The 14095-nt window shown below is 40.2% G+C and overlaps 2 protein-coding genes across 2 annotated transcripts; both read right to left on the reverse strand.

Annotated features, from left to right (window-relative positions):
• Positions 1 to 1960: 1960 nt before the first annotated feature.
• Positions 1961 to 9754, reverse strand: LOC102709777 (DEAD-box ATP-dependent RNA helicase 12). Its single transcript, XM_015841996.2, has 9 exons — positions 9298 to 9754; positions 8814 to 8874; positions 8425 to 8659; positions 4830 to 5068; positions 4418 to 4669; positions 4151 to 4331; positions 3318 to 3406; positions 2819 to 2892; positions 1961 to 2744 (listed from the first exon to the last, which is right to left on the reverse strand). Exons 1-9 carry the CDS (start codon positions 9642 to 9644, stop codon positions 2666 to 2668), a joined length of 1557 nt encoding a protein of 518 aa, XP_015697482.2. The 5' UTR covers positions 9645 to 9754; the 3' UTR covers positions 1961 to 2665.
• Positions 9755 to 10417: 663 nt separating this feature from the next.
• LOC102710058 (remorin-like) lies at positions 10418 to 12781 on the reverse strand. Its single transcript, XM_006662431.3, has 5 exons — positions 12399 to 12781; positions 12069 to 12110; positions 11705 to 11792; positions 11435 to 11516; positions 10418 to 10848 (listed from the first exon to the last, which is right to left on the reverse strand). The coding sequence occupies exons 1-5, from the start codon at positions 12505 to 12507 to the stop codon at positions 10657 to 10659; spliced, it is 513 nt and encodes a 170-aa protein (XP_006662494.1). The 5' UTR covers positions 12508 to 12781; the 3' UTR covers positions 10418 to 10656.
• Between the last annotated feature and the right edge of the window lie 1314 nt (positions 12782 to 14095).

The raw sequence follows: 14095 nt of genomic DNA on the forward strand, positions 1-14095 counted from the left end.
TCGAAATTTTGATCGGATGTCAGAAGAGACTTTTGGACACGAATGAAAAAATAAATTTCAGATTCCGCTGAAAAATTACGAGGCGAATCTTTTGAACCAAATTAATCCGTCATTAGCACATATTAGTTACTGTAGCACTTATGGCTAATCATGTCATAATTAGGCTCAAAAGATTTGTCTCAAGATTTCTCCATAACTGTACAATTAGTTTTAATGTTTATGTATATTTAATGTTTCATTTAGATGTTCAAATATTTGACGTGATGTTTTCGAAAAAAGTTTTTGGTAACTAAACATGGCTGGATTATTCTTGTTATTTCCATATATGTTTTCTAAACTGCTACGTAGTGTATTTTTTATAAAATGTTTATATATATAAGTTTATCGTCTTATCTTTATATGATAGATTTTTTTAATTTTATAGTAGTTAATTTCATTGTTTAGGTATAAAAAAATCTGATGGTTTTTTATCCATCAAAATAACATGGGCCTAGTGTACAGCAATGTGATGAGTGGTTTCATTTATGCTACCATGTTGCATCCAAGCAGCTAAACAGTAGAACATTCGAGTGGTTTCATGGGGCTCTGTCATTGCCTACAGAAGAGCATGTTTGCGGTGTGCCTTGGCCAAAAAGTTGTTCCCAAGTGTGGGGAAACATGTCGGGAATGGCGTCGTGTTGGAAAAGGGTCTTCTACTACCAGCTTGATGGTGATGATGGAGAGACCGAGAGAGGACAACTGAGCTCCTAGCGGCGACGACGACGACGAAGAGATGTCGGCATGCTCCATCGGCCCACGTTGTCAATCTGCTTCCTCCTTTTTCGTAGGAACAAGCGGGATTCAACTCCACCATCCCCCAGATTTGGAGGAACATCGGTCGTCCTAGCCAGATCTGACGAGATCATTAGGGCGGCAACTGCGATGCGGGAGAGAAGGCAGATGCAGAGAAGGGATAGACGGTGACGGCGGAGGAGAGGGAACAGGAGGCGGTTGCGGGATCATCGAGACGACGCATCGTCACCTAGAGCATCCACCTTGATTTGTCTTGGAGCTCACCAGCCACGCCGCACCGTTCAGACCCGCTCATTGCAGGCCACATCGCCTAGAGCCACTGGTTTCAATCCTATAAAATCACCAAAAGTTTCGACAATTCCCTTCGAAAGTTCCAAAAGATCGTGGTCAAAGCTTATAAACATAAACTTAAAGATGGGGTTGTAAGGCTTTTCCACCTAGGGTTGCTGGGATGATGATTTTTTTTAATTTTTAAAACATTTTTAATAAATAATTTTATTACTAACCCTCTAATGCAAATTTTTCACTATCTGATTTTTTTTACCACGCAAGACACCCATTAACATTGTGACCCGACATGCCATCACCAATTGATATTGTAGGACGTGTCAACGTTATGCTATTACGTTGGCATGCCAGACAGAGTGACATGACCAAAAAGTTAAAATGTTAAAAATATTTACATAGAAGATTTATTAATAAATATATTTACTAAAAGAGGTTTAAAAACTAAAAAAATCGAGATGATTTGGCCCAGTTCACAGATAATCCATATCTTGTTCAACTAAATAAATTAACCTTTATTTTTAACATCACATTAATTCATAAACTCTAGCTAAAGTCAATCTCAAATTACCTCGGGCTAACCGTGCCTATCCATATTCTAACCTCAGGTTTGCTTCAAAAAGGAACCGGACTAGTTAAGCTCGGCATAGGGCAGACCCCAAAGACGAAATGACTAACAAAGGCACATGCTCTACTGGAGTAGAGCATTTCCATAATATAATCTTTTCTAGAATTTAAATATTATATTGAAATATAAATATTTTCATCACTATTCATAATATTACTTGTTCTATCAATCACTTCTTATGATACACTCCCTGATATTCATTCCTTATTTATTAAGGAGAACAATAGCTTTTCTTCTTCTCAACCTTAATCACTGCTAAACAATCTATAAATGAACATATTTTAAAACAGAGTTAGTAGCATTTTTCAGTCGGTAGTAAAGTTTACACACAGATTACATTGCAACTTTGTAAGCTTCTAATCGGTCAAACAGAGGTATGCAGAAACCATCACAATGCAGGACCGAGGCTATTCTGAATCGGGCGTAAAAAATAATTGAAGTAAACAGTCTAAACCAAGTATAATAGAAATGGATACTAGTGATTGAATGAAGTGCGGTAATACTTCTAATCCAAACATGAGAAAGAAAGAACAAAAAACAAAAATGAAGTAACCATAATGACAGTAACAACAGACTAAATCAGTAGTATCCTAATGTAACAAACCAAAACTGACGCTAGCAAATGAATACAAAGTGATTCTTGAGCGCAGTTAAGCGGATACATGGGGCAGAAAAGATCCGGTTCTGTTTGGCCGCAGCTCTGGGTCTTCCAGCAGCCAAAAATGCAAGTCCGCAGTTAAACATGATTAGTATCAGTGCCGGCAGAAAACACTTCCTCACTAATGGAATATAAGCTTAGATGTGTCATCAAGGCACCAAATAAACCCCATCAAGGCACCAAATAAACCCTGGGCATACAAAAGAGAACTTCAATTATTACCCGAAACAATATATCATGTCGTTTGAAGAGTGGCACCTAAGCATTTAACTGCCTATGAGGTGCTATGTACATCTGGTTGATCATTGACAATACACCGCCAGATCAATTTGTGAGGGTATCGGTTTTATTTCTGTCCCAAGTTCTTGCTCAATCCGATACCTACAAAGAATGATGAACAGGTCAGAATCTTGGTAGAGTAACCAACAGGCTTTACTCTCGGGCAGTGTCCTTACAAGTTGAAACGGTCCTCATAGGTGATCAAGTTCACTGCCAAACCAAGGTGTCCGAATCTCCCTGAACGACCAACCTGAGGAAGAAAAAATAATAAAGAGCTTTTAGAAGTAACAAAATATACAAAACTATCAGGCTGTCAAATAGTAAAGTAACGGAAGGGCACTGTATAGTGTTAATCAAGATCACCATACAAGTAAAACGATAATCATACATGCTTCCATGTTATATTACCTACAAGTACAAATGAAGATCCAATTTACTGTAACAAAAGCAAACTGCATAATGCTTAATCACCATCGCTCATGCAACTCTACATTTTGTGTTGCAGAGCTCATTTGCAAACAAGAAAGCAAAACAACCCATAAGGATAGCAAATCTGAATGAGTTGGCCTTTTAGCGTTCTACTTAGAATTATGAAGGTAAGAATATACATTGATAGATTTACGTAATTACAGATACTAGGAAATATTTCTTTTGGAACGGGAGGGTGCAACTTACCCTATGCAAATATGTTTCAGAGGTCTTGGGAAAGTCAAAATTAATGACAACATTGACAGCTTGGATGTCAATTCCTCTTGTAAACAGATCTGCAAAGACATGCCACAATAATTATTATGTAGTAGAGAAGTCATTCCTGGCAGCATTGCGAAAGGTACATTTACCAAGAATATCGGGAATCATAATTTCAACAATTACAGTACAACTAGATCCAAATATCATTTCAAGGGGGTCATCTTTTGGCATATTCAGGGAAAAAGCTAAATGGCATATTTGCAAACAAAAAGTAATTTATAAATAAAACTTTTACATACATGTTCTTAGCGATCTAAAAACAAAGGCTGAAATAAACTGCAATGAGAAAAATCCCAAAATCAACTCCAAACTTAAGGTTGAAAATTCAAATTTTAGCTTATAAGCATAAGCAGAAGAGAAAAGATGAGGCTGCAAGAGTACTAGGAAGAAAGTAGACATTGGGCAGTAGGTTTGTAGTTTTGGAAGCTCTTCTGATATGTGAACCAAATTCCTTCTTCTGGAAGCTACTGTTGTGAGCTCAGCATATTATGATGCAAGAGCATGCAAAGGCAGCACAAACCTCAGCGTAACTAATAAACTAGCCAAAGAATGATGACAATTATTAAGTCAAAGAAAAATCAGAAGTCAAATATCAAGGCTTCAGAACTCAGAAGTAAAAATATAACAATGATACAATATATTATTCAACAAGGGTGATAATGATATCAAAAGAGTCCAAAACAAGGTTTTGTACCACAACAACACTACAGAATACTACCTAAAATAGCAGAAAATATTCAAGGCAAAAGGTGGAGAACCTGTGCACACAAGGTTTCTGCAAGCACCATTGCGAAAATCATGGAACACTCGGTTTCGATGGTCTTGTAACATTTTTGCATGAATGTAGAAGCATGAATAGCCAAGCTCGGTGATTTTCTTGGCCAATAGCTCAACTCTATTAACAGAGTTACAGAATATAATGGACTGATTTATTTGAAGCTGACCAAAACAAAATAAGGGAAAATTCTGTCAATTTATGCTTAAACATGGACGACAGAAAAATTAAGATCTTTGGTACACTGTACCTTTGAGAAAAGTGTATTCAGACAATGAACTTTCTGTCGTTCTTCCACGAAAGCATAGTGTTGTGTAATTCCTTTTAGCGTTAGCTCATCCATAAGATTAATAACATAAGGCCTAGGTAGATATTTCTCCTTGAAATCCTTGACGGTTACTGGAAAAGTTGCAGAAAACATCAATAGTTGACGATTGGCTGGAAGGAAACGGATGAGTTGCTCTACAGAAGGCTGAAACTCTGGAGCTAACAGCTTGTCAGCCTGCAGATCATCCACAAAAATGATAAATTGCTATGATTTAATGTCAATTAAATGACAAGAATAAATGATAGAAACTGCAAGTAGTCTAGTCTAACAGAACTACAATACTTGTGATTAAATCAACAAGAGTAGGTTCCTAATTGAGTGATAATCATGATACCTCATCCATTATGAGCATTGAACAATCCTTCAGCACACAAATGCCCTTCCTTGTTAGATCCAGTATCCGACCAGGTGTCCCAACAAGCAAATGAACAGGTTGATACAAACGCATAATGTCATCCTTCAAGCTGGTCCCTCCAGTACTAACCATAACTTGAATATTCAGGTACTTTCCGAGCTCTTTACAAACTTGGGAAGTCTGCAGAGCTAGTTCCCGTGTTGGTACCAATATAACAACTGAAGAGAAAATCCAAAGATCCAATAGAGTTAAGTGTCATAAACAGTATGCATTGTTTGTAAACATGAAAGATAAAAGGTACCTCACCAAAAAAGGGATAAAGTAGGAAACAATAAATCCTTATATACTACTTAAAAAATATGGTGTTTCTGTCTTGATACATCATGGCCTCATGGGCTCAGCCCATATGTCAGCCCGCACCAGCCAACCTATCCAAGTCCAAGTAAAAGCCCAGCCCATCAGCCCGAGGTTAATTCTTTTTTACGTTTTCACTCGTCCACCTTCCTCCCTTCAATCCCCTTCCCTCTCCATGGGGCGGGCCAACAACCACACCTTGGACTACTGCATACTCTCCTCTCCTCTCGCTGTCACCGCTGGTGGCCGCACCTGCCGTTGCATCTCCTACAGGCGCTGGAACACTGGAGCCAGCAGCCACTAGATCCGGTCGCTAAGATGACGATGAGCAGCGCGGGCTGCCTCTCGCTGATCCTACCGTGGCGGCGGCATAACTGATAGATTGATCCGGTGGAGGTGGAGGCAGAGGAGCAGCTGCTGGACAGAGATGTGTACTTGGAGATTGACCCTGCTGCCCACGTCATCCGTGTACAATATCGTCTTTGATCCTGTCGTAGCTTGTTTCCATTTGATTAGTAGGATTTCTACTGCTTGGTGTGATGGTGCATCAAAAGGTTGCCTAATGTTTTTGACGCAATTTTTTTCAATGTAAGTGTTGCCTAATGCAATTCAAAATGGTGTATCTATTTTGGTAGTATGTTTTGTTTGGTCCCCTTATCGCTCGTTTGTTGATTGAATTTCTCAGCATATAAGTCAATGTTGCATCAATTTTGGTGATAGGTTCAGACTAGGGTACTTGAAACAATCCATCATTTATTTTACAATATATGTGTGTGTGTGTGTGTAGGCTGGATTTCACACACAGAGAGAGAAAATATTCTGCTGAAAATTCAACTTGAAAAGAAATAGTTAAATAGAGGATGTTTGACTCTTTTTCCCCTCAATGGTTGGGCATAATTTAGACTTTTATTTTTATACAATTTTGGATTTCTTATATAACTATTTACATATGCTTTTTAGTTGGTTTGGAGCACCCATTAGACATGCCAAACTACCATAGATTGCCATCTAGAGCAGATGAGCAAATTAGAAGGTTTGAAGTGAAGTAACAGGCAGTGAACATGGAACATATGATCCAACTAATATAAGCCAGCTGCCAAAGTAGGATATATGGGAACAATTCATTAATCTCTGTCGGGCATCTAGGCCAGTTGGACCATAACCAAGGATTATTTCAGGATTAGATGTTCTGGTAAACACCCGTGCTGGGATGTAAGCCATGCGCCAAAACATTATTGATATTTTTGTGATGTTCTATATGCTTTCTGTAGTGTAGCTGTATACATCCGTGATGGATTTATAGGCCAGGTTTTAAAAGAAAATGCTTTCAGTGTCATGGATTAATATATTGAACACACATATTATCAACCTCAACGGGCTCATGATTGTAAATACTAAGCTGTAAATGAACTTTTCTGCATCTTAATTTTCAGGTCGTGCTAGAGGCATGTGTTGGCCACCAATTATAATGTAATCTACTAAACAAGAGCACTCTGATAAGGTGTGGAAAATTTTGCAAATCCTGAGCCTATTACTATTGGTATCCTAAAGAGCTGATTTTTTGGAGGCATGAAGTGCTTCTTTCCAGCCCGAAGGTCTTGGTGAATTACTTGAGGCGATGAATGCAGAACTATGGAATGAAGCTAATGCATCCCCTTTTTGCCTCTTGGTTAAATAGTTTTCAGCTATTCTTTGATAGGTTGGGGACAAATGTGGTAAAGTTAAGTTCTCATTTTTTATGTTTTTCCTTTTCCTTTTCTGGATAACCACCTTAACCTGGCGCCATTTCCTGGTTTGATTTTTGGGTATTGCTTAAGTGTAAATTCTTTGATTTTTATTCTTGTCCAAGAAAGAAATATGGTGTTATATCTGTACAATTTCACCCGTTGCAACGGGCATTTTGCTAGTTAAATAAAAAGTGGACATTAAACCAGCACCACACAAAACCTGCCCCTTCAAAAGTTTCAGATAGCCAATTGAAATCTTATAATAATAGTTGAGGTAGCCAGCTTTACAAGGGAATCTCCAAGTGAAATCTAAGAATGAGAGTAGACACCCCTGAAATACTAGCATCCAATAAAAAGGCAAAAGAAGTGATCAGCTAAGTGAATGCTTGTTGCATTATTTAATATGTATCTGCAAATAGAGCAGATAATTCTAATTGCCAAAGGGCAAATAGCTTGCTCATACACAATACCAAGTCTTCATACATAAGACCATATGGCTATTTGTATACCAGTAATGCCCTGCGAGTATGATATGTAGGGGTGGCATTCAGTTTGTATGGTTAATTTGGTTTGGTTTCTTCGGTTCTTTATAATTTGACTTGCTGAAAATGCAAACTGAAATACTTGTGAGGAAAATACAAACCACCCCAAATAAACTGGATTTTTTTGGTTCGGTTTATGGTTTTACGGAACAAACAGAGTACGGACCTCACCACGAAATCCAAACAAATAAAACATTACGAAACATCATACATAGTGTGCTGTGTACAAGACGACAGATCACGATGGGGGTGGAAGTTTTCTGACCTCGCATATGCCAAGAGCCAAGGAGCTTGTAGGGATCAAGTAGCGCCAGAGTGGGCGCATGGGGCTACCAGCTGGTCAAGCGCAACAGAGCATGGAGTGACCAAGCATGATGGGAGTACCATGTGGGTTCATGCGGCAATGTTGTGGAACTACAAGCCAGCAATGCATGTGGGCAGAGTGCTGGGCACTGACGTGGGCTGTGGTGCATAGTGTCACTGGTGGGCGCATGTGTGTATTTGGGACATGGGATGAGCAGGTAGTTGATGGCCTTGAAGATGAACATGATAGCAGGCTTTGGGCTTTAGCTGAACTAATAACATGGGCCTAAACACAACAGGATGACTAACACACTTCAGTTACTCAGTTTCTTCAGTTCCTGGGAATAGGAAACTGCACAGAACACCAAACACCAAACAAAAAGAAATCTAAAACTTCAGGAAAAAACATGTACCAGACAAATCACTGCTTTGGTTCATTTCGGTTTCGGTTAACAAAATATCTTCCTAACGGTATGGACTTAGCATACACAAAACTAAGATACTGCTCATAATTAATGAATTTCAGAATATGAAATGCATCAACACGAAGGACAGAAACAATTACGCAGTTCAAAATGTTGGGATAGGCGATCAATAATGTAGTGTTAACACACCTGATAAATCAGAACACAAGAGTGAAGAGCTCACCTTGTATGGCATTTTTCTCCGGATCAATTTTTTCTAGGGCGGGAATGCAAAATGCAGCAGTCTTCCCAGTGCCGTTTTTAGCTCTCGCAAGAATATCACTACCAGTCAGAGCTATTGGAATGCTTTCTTCCTGGATAGGTGATGGCCTTTCAAATCCTTTCTCATAAATTCCCATTAGTAGTTCACGTTTCAAAAAGTAATCCTCAAACTCATTGCCTTTTGTTGCAGTGACATCCTGCATAAAACACATATCACAAAACAAAGCATCACCACCACATAAAGCTAGCAAATGGTTACCATTTAAATATTCTATCAAACATTTGCTCAAATCATCAAACTAATAAATAATAAATTATGGATGAATAGCAAGAATACTAATAGAACTTCACCTCGGTCTTATAACGCGTATCTGGAGCTGGCAAATTCAATTGTGACTTCCAATCTTCAGAACTGAAAGAGGGGAGGAAAATTTATTAAAGATGCCACAAGAACAACCTCAACGTAATATTTCCTATGTCAAACCCCATAACACAGATCATTTAGATGGTGCAGGGAAATATAGAACAACAGAATAAATGAATAATGCAACAAAATGGAAAGATGGTGTAGTCTCTACACAAAATGGGCACATGGGACCAGCCAGGAGTCCGTAAACACTGAAGCTAGTGAAATATTAATATCTACAGACATATAATCAAGCCTCGTATCACCAGTATGCACGCAATACCCACCCCCAAATTGCATCCCGTATGTCTTAATCTCACCATCCTATACTCCTGATGCACAGTACGCTCTGCTTTTCTAACAAGCGAGCACAAACCCTAGCAGTAGGCACTACCGCACCGTTGCCGAGAAATTGCGCAGAGCACGTACCTCGAGTCGACGACGGCATCCAGCTGCGCCGCTGTCCTCGCCGCGGCCTCCCCGGGCTCAGCCGCCGAGGCCTGGTTCCGCCGCAGCCACTGCTGCTGCTGGTGCTGCTGCTGCTGCTGCGTGTTGCTCCTCTGCGCATATTGCTGCTGCTGATGCGCCTGGTAGTGGTGATGTTGCGGCTGCGGCTGCGGGCCGCGGCCGTAGTAGTTGTGGTTTCCACCCCCGCCACCACCACCGCCACCTCTTCCTCCGAAGCCGCCACCCCCACCATTACCGCGGCCGCCGTCACCGCCGCCGCCGCCGCCGGAGCCGTAGCCGGGAGGATAGCGCGCCCTGGGGTGGTGCATGGCGGGGGGATCTAGGGTTTTGGGGGGCTTGGGGCGGCGAGGCGCGCGAGAGATCTAGGGTTCCGATGGTTTTTCCGTCTTTGGGTGCGGGGCGTGTGTTTTGGGGTGGATCAGGAGGAAAGTTGGAATCGCAGGGGATGATTGATATTTTTGAATTGGAGGATGGGGCTTGGTCGGCTTCACTCAGCACGTGTTATGGTTTCGTCATTATTACTTAGTAGCTATTATCTCCGTTTAAAAATATAAATAAATATTTATGTTATTTATTTTAGATTATAAATATTTATTATAATAGAAAGGAGAAGGGAGAATAAGGATTACTAACAAGGAGAGCGCGATGATGCGCGACAAAAACAACAGACCATACGGATGGATGTACGAATAAGTAAACATTTCTCTCATTATTTTCTTATAATAGTATAAATTTTTTAAAAGTATGATATAATAGTCTAAAATAAATCTAAAAATAACTTTTAAATTTTTACAATGGTATATGTATTTCAAGTCAAAAGACGACGTCGTTGTTCTGACATCACAGCTGTTTGAAAATGAGAGTACAAGAAAATAGATTTCATCATCGGCAATATCATTTATACATACTCATATGATAGGAACCGTAGGAGTATAATGGTTTTCATACTCATTCGTAGGAAACAGGAGTAGGAAACATGCGTTTCTCTTAGAGGTTAAACACTCTCTGTAGCCACCTTTACTTTTGGATGGATGAGATCACTCCAATATTTCTTAACAACAACACAAAACACCATACCCTCTGCACAATAAATGTTTCCTTTTTCACATAACAAAACTGCAATTAACAGTTGTCCTGTACATCAAATCAAATTAAATGAAACAAGCAACCACCACCAACACATAAGTAGGGTATATTGGATCTCCCAAACAGCTGCTACCTGAATACTCTTATACTCAAGACTGCAGAAGGACCAACAGACAGACAAACGGACAAAACAACCTGAAGATTCGTTCAGGAAAAAACGCTGGGCCGATGATCTCAGCCAAAGAGCAGCTTCCTGGGCGGCTCCCCCTTGGCGCGGTACTTGGCCGCGGCCTCCTCCGCCTTCACCACCTCTTCCCCTCGCCGCGCCTCCGCCGCCGCGCGCTTCTCCTCCGCCGCCCTCTGCACCGTCGCCATGTTGTTCCTCAGCTTCTCCACCTGCTCCGCCTTCTTCCTCTCCAGGTACTCCTGCACATATTCGTCGGCCAACAACAACGCACCAGAACAAAAATTATCGGGATCCTATATATATCATAACACATATAATATTCATGTTTCAATTAATAATATGATTAATATAGACTAAATATTAGAATTCTACCCGGGGTCATGTGACCCGGATAAGAACGCCCTGCCAGCCAACCAATCAACCAACTAACCAAAGTATAAATTATTTATCCGCTTTTACCCGTATGTTTTTCGAACTATTCTAGATTATTTTTCAAAAGAAATTATATACAAGTTAATCATATCATATTTCTAAATTAGATTTTTAATTTTGTTATATTTAATTCTATCATTCATAATGAAACGGTTGTAAAAAATTAGATAATCTTTTATATTCATCGAATGTAACTCAGTTAATCAATCATGCAGCTAAAAGAAATTTTATAATCTTTGATAAAGTTATACAGTAACCGGAGGTATTAAGTTTTTCGCTAGAATACGATGTTAAGAAAGTTCTGGAGATATCATTCACGTATTGTTCAGGTCGCATCCTGAAGTACCTGTTGTATGCTCTGCTCGTTTTGTGAACGGCAATGTCTGAACTTACCTGGTACTTCTTGAACTCGGTTTCGATCTCGGCGACCTTGGTGTTCTCCCACGCGGCGATGTCCGCCCGCTTCTTGGCCGCCCTGTGCGCGAAAGTTTCGGTTAACCGACGGCTTCCTCGGAACGGAACACAGGAATTTTAACGTGAAACGGTACTCTTAGGAAAATGAAACAAGAAACTCTCTTGTTGCAGAGGAGCTACCCCTGATGACTGTGCTATGCCTGATTGTTTTTTTGATGCTGTGGAGAGAGAAGAGAGAGAGCTGCTCACTTGTTGTCGGCCTTGGCCTTCTCGTTCTCTTCCCATGCCTTGATCAGCGACATCCTCTTCTCGGCCGCGACCTTCGCGAGGAGAGCGTCTGATGAACAAGAGGTTTAAACTAATGTTACTATTTTCAGATTGACAGGCCGTGTGCATACATGCAGTCGCTTCTTGATCCCAGACCGGACCGGAGATAGAGTGATAACCGTTCAATACGGTATATTTGCAAATAAAAATAATTTATAAATAAAATTAAAGATAATAATAAAAGAACCATAAAATCAACTTTAAAGTTAAAGTTAAAAATTTAAATTTTGATTTATAAACGTAGACAGAAGCGGAAAAATGAAGCTGGAGCAAGAAGAACCAATACCTCTCTCGTGTGAGCCCCCGGTAGCTGCACCCTTCTTAGCATCTGACAGAAAAGAAAGAAACATGGAAGATTCAGATGGTATGGCACCATTCAGAGAGGACAAAAAAATGGATGCAGAGGGATATCTGATTCAGAATATTATAGTAGTCTCTAATTAACTATTAGTTGCAGAATTTTTTTGTGTGGCTATTAATTTCTTGCTGTACTATGCACTCAGGTGCAATATGTGCATATCCTGTTGCCTCTGAAGAAACAAAAAGCTTTCACAGGTTACACCTGAATGTGTTGCTAGGACAGAAATCGTTCAAAGAAACAAGGGTGTGGCCTTACCCTCGACGACGGTCAGGGCCTTGGACTCCTCCGGCGCCGGCACGGCGGCCCTCTCCTCGGCGATGTCCTTGGTCGGCTCCGGCGCCGGCGGCGCCGCCACCTCTGCCATCTCCCAAGACTAGCTCAGCCAAGAAAACCAAGCCCAAAGCAGGAAAGCTCACTGACGTAGCAGCAGCCAGATGAATCCTAAAGGTGAGATGTGTATCAAGGAACAAGAAAGGGAGCAGCAAATGAACTTGTTTTAACAGGAGCTGGATGGATGGCGATTGATTAGTCCAGGTTGGTTGGGAGAAAGATGGCAGGAGAAGCAAGCAAGCAACCGTGCGAAACTGGATGGATCAGTGATGAGAAATCAAGAATTCTTTCTCTTCGCCCTTGTTTTTTTTTTTTACAGAATCTATGGTCAGTTTGGCGTGCCAACTGACAATTCTATCCATGCATCGCTTTCTCTATCTATGTATTTTTGGTGTATATGCGATCTAGTGATGTTTTTGTTTCTGAAGATTTAGCTCGTATGTATGTATGCTGCATGTTGGTGCAGATTCTGGCCAGAGAAACAGGATACCATACCTATGGCTGTGCACAGGGGTTGGTATATCCAGTGAACAATGGTGCAAATTGATGAGGATTCTTGGGGTGCCAATCCTACTACAAGATTTTCAGGAAAAATGAACTTTAAAACTTATGCAGTATGCAGAGTCTGTGTTCTTTTCTGAATGATGAGATAAATGGAGAAATAATCTTTGACACTGTGATCACAGCCCCATCTTTTGGGTTGGGGTTGGGGTTATAACCCAAATTTTGAATTTTCAACCTTAAATTTGAAGTTGATTTTGAGATTTTTTTAACCAAAGTTTATTTTCCAGCTTTGGCTTTTAGATCAATGCAAACACGTATACAAAAGTTCTGTTTGTAAATATTTTTCGTTTGTAAATATATCATTTGGTTTTTTTTTCCACCAATAGCTCTAAAGACGAGGGTATCAGTATTCTGGTCGAGTAGTCATGGCATTCACATCTCAAAAGTATGCTTGAATTCCAACTTCAAAATCTCATACACCATGTAGAAGTCCTCTTTCAAGAACGATTTATAAACTTCTAAAATCTGTGAAAAAAAGAAATGCAAATTTTCACATTGATCCTATCTATTTCGCCTGCTGTTTCACCATGCAAATGGGTGCCGTGCCGTGTGCACTTGAAATATGAATCACTGAAAGCTATTTCTCTTTAGACACAACCTTAGTCTCTGAAGCATCCATCTGCCATGGCCCAATCGCAGCCTCCACCTTCAGGATTACCAAATGGGGTTCACTTTGAGTATATTTTTTGTAACGAGCGCACGAGATCGATCGCTACGGTACTGATGAACAGTACATACTGTATATCATTTTTGCCGTTTTTACTGTAGCTATAGTGTTTAAAGTTAGAGTACTGTAGCGTAACACTCATGTTAGTGTGTTTTTTGTGACTTTTGTTTACCAAGTTAGAGAATCTGGATGGCAGGATTACATGTGGGGACTGCCCAAAACCCTCATTTTTCATCTCATTTTATCCCTTGCTACCGTACATGTTTTCAAGCACCAAATCACCACAAGAACAAGAACAAAAAAAAAATCCCCTTTTTGCCTCCCAAATTGACCGATCTTATCTGGGATTTGATCGAATGGCCTCATCCGTTAGAATTTATGGGGGTAATTT

The sequence above is a fragment of the Oryza brachyantha genome, chromosome 10 (genome assembly GCF_000231095.2).
Source record: "Oryza brachyantha chromosome 10, ObraRS2, whole genome shotgun sequence".
In the NCBI taxonomy this organism is placed as follows: domain Eukaryota; kingdom Viridiplantae; phylum Streptophyta; class Magnoliopsida; order Poales; family Poaceae; genus Oryza; species Oryza brachyantha.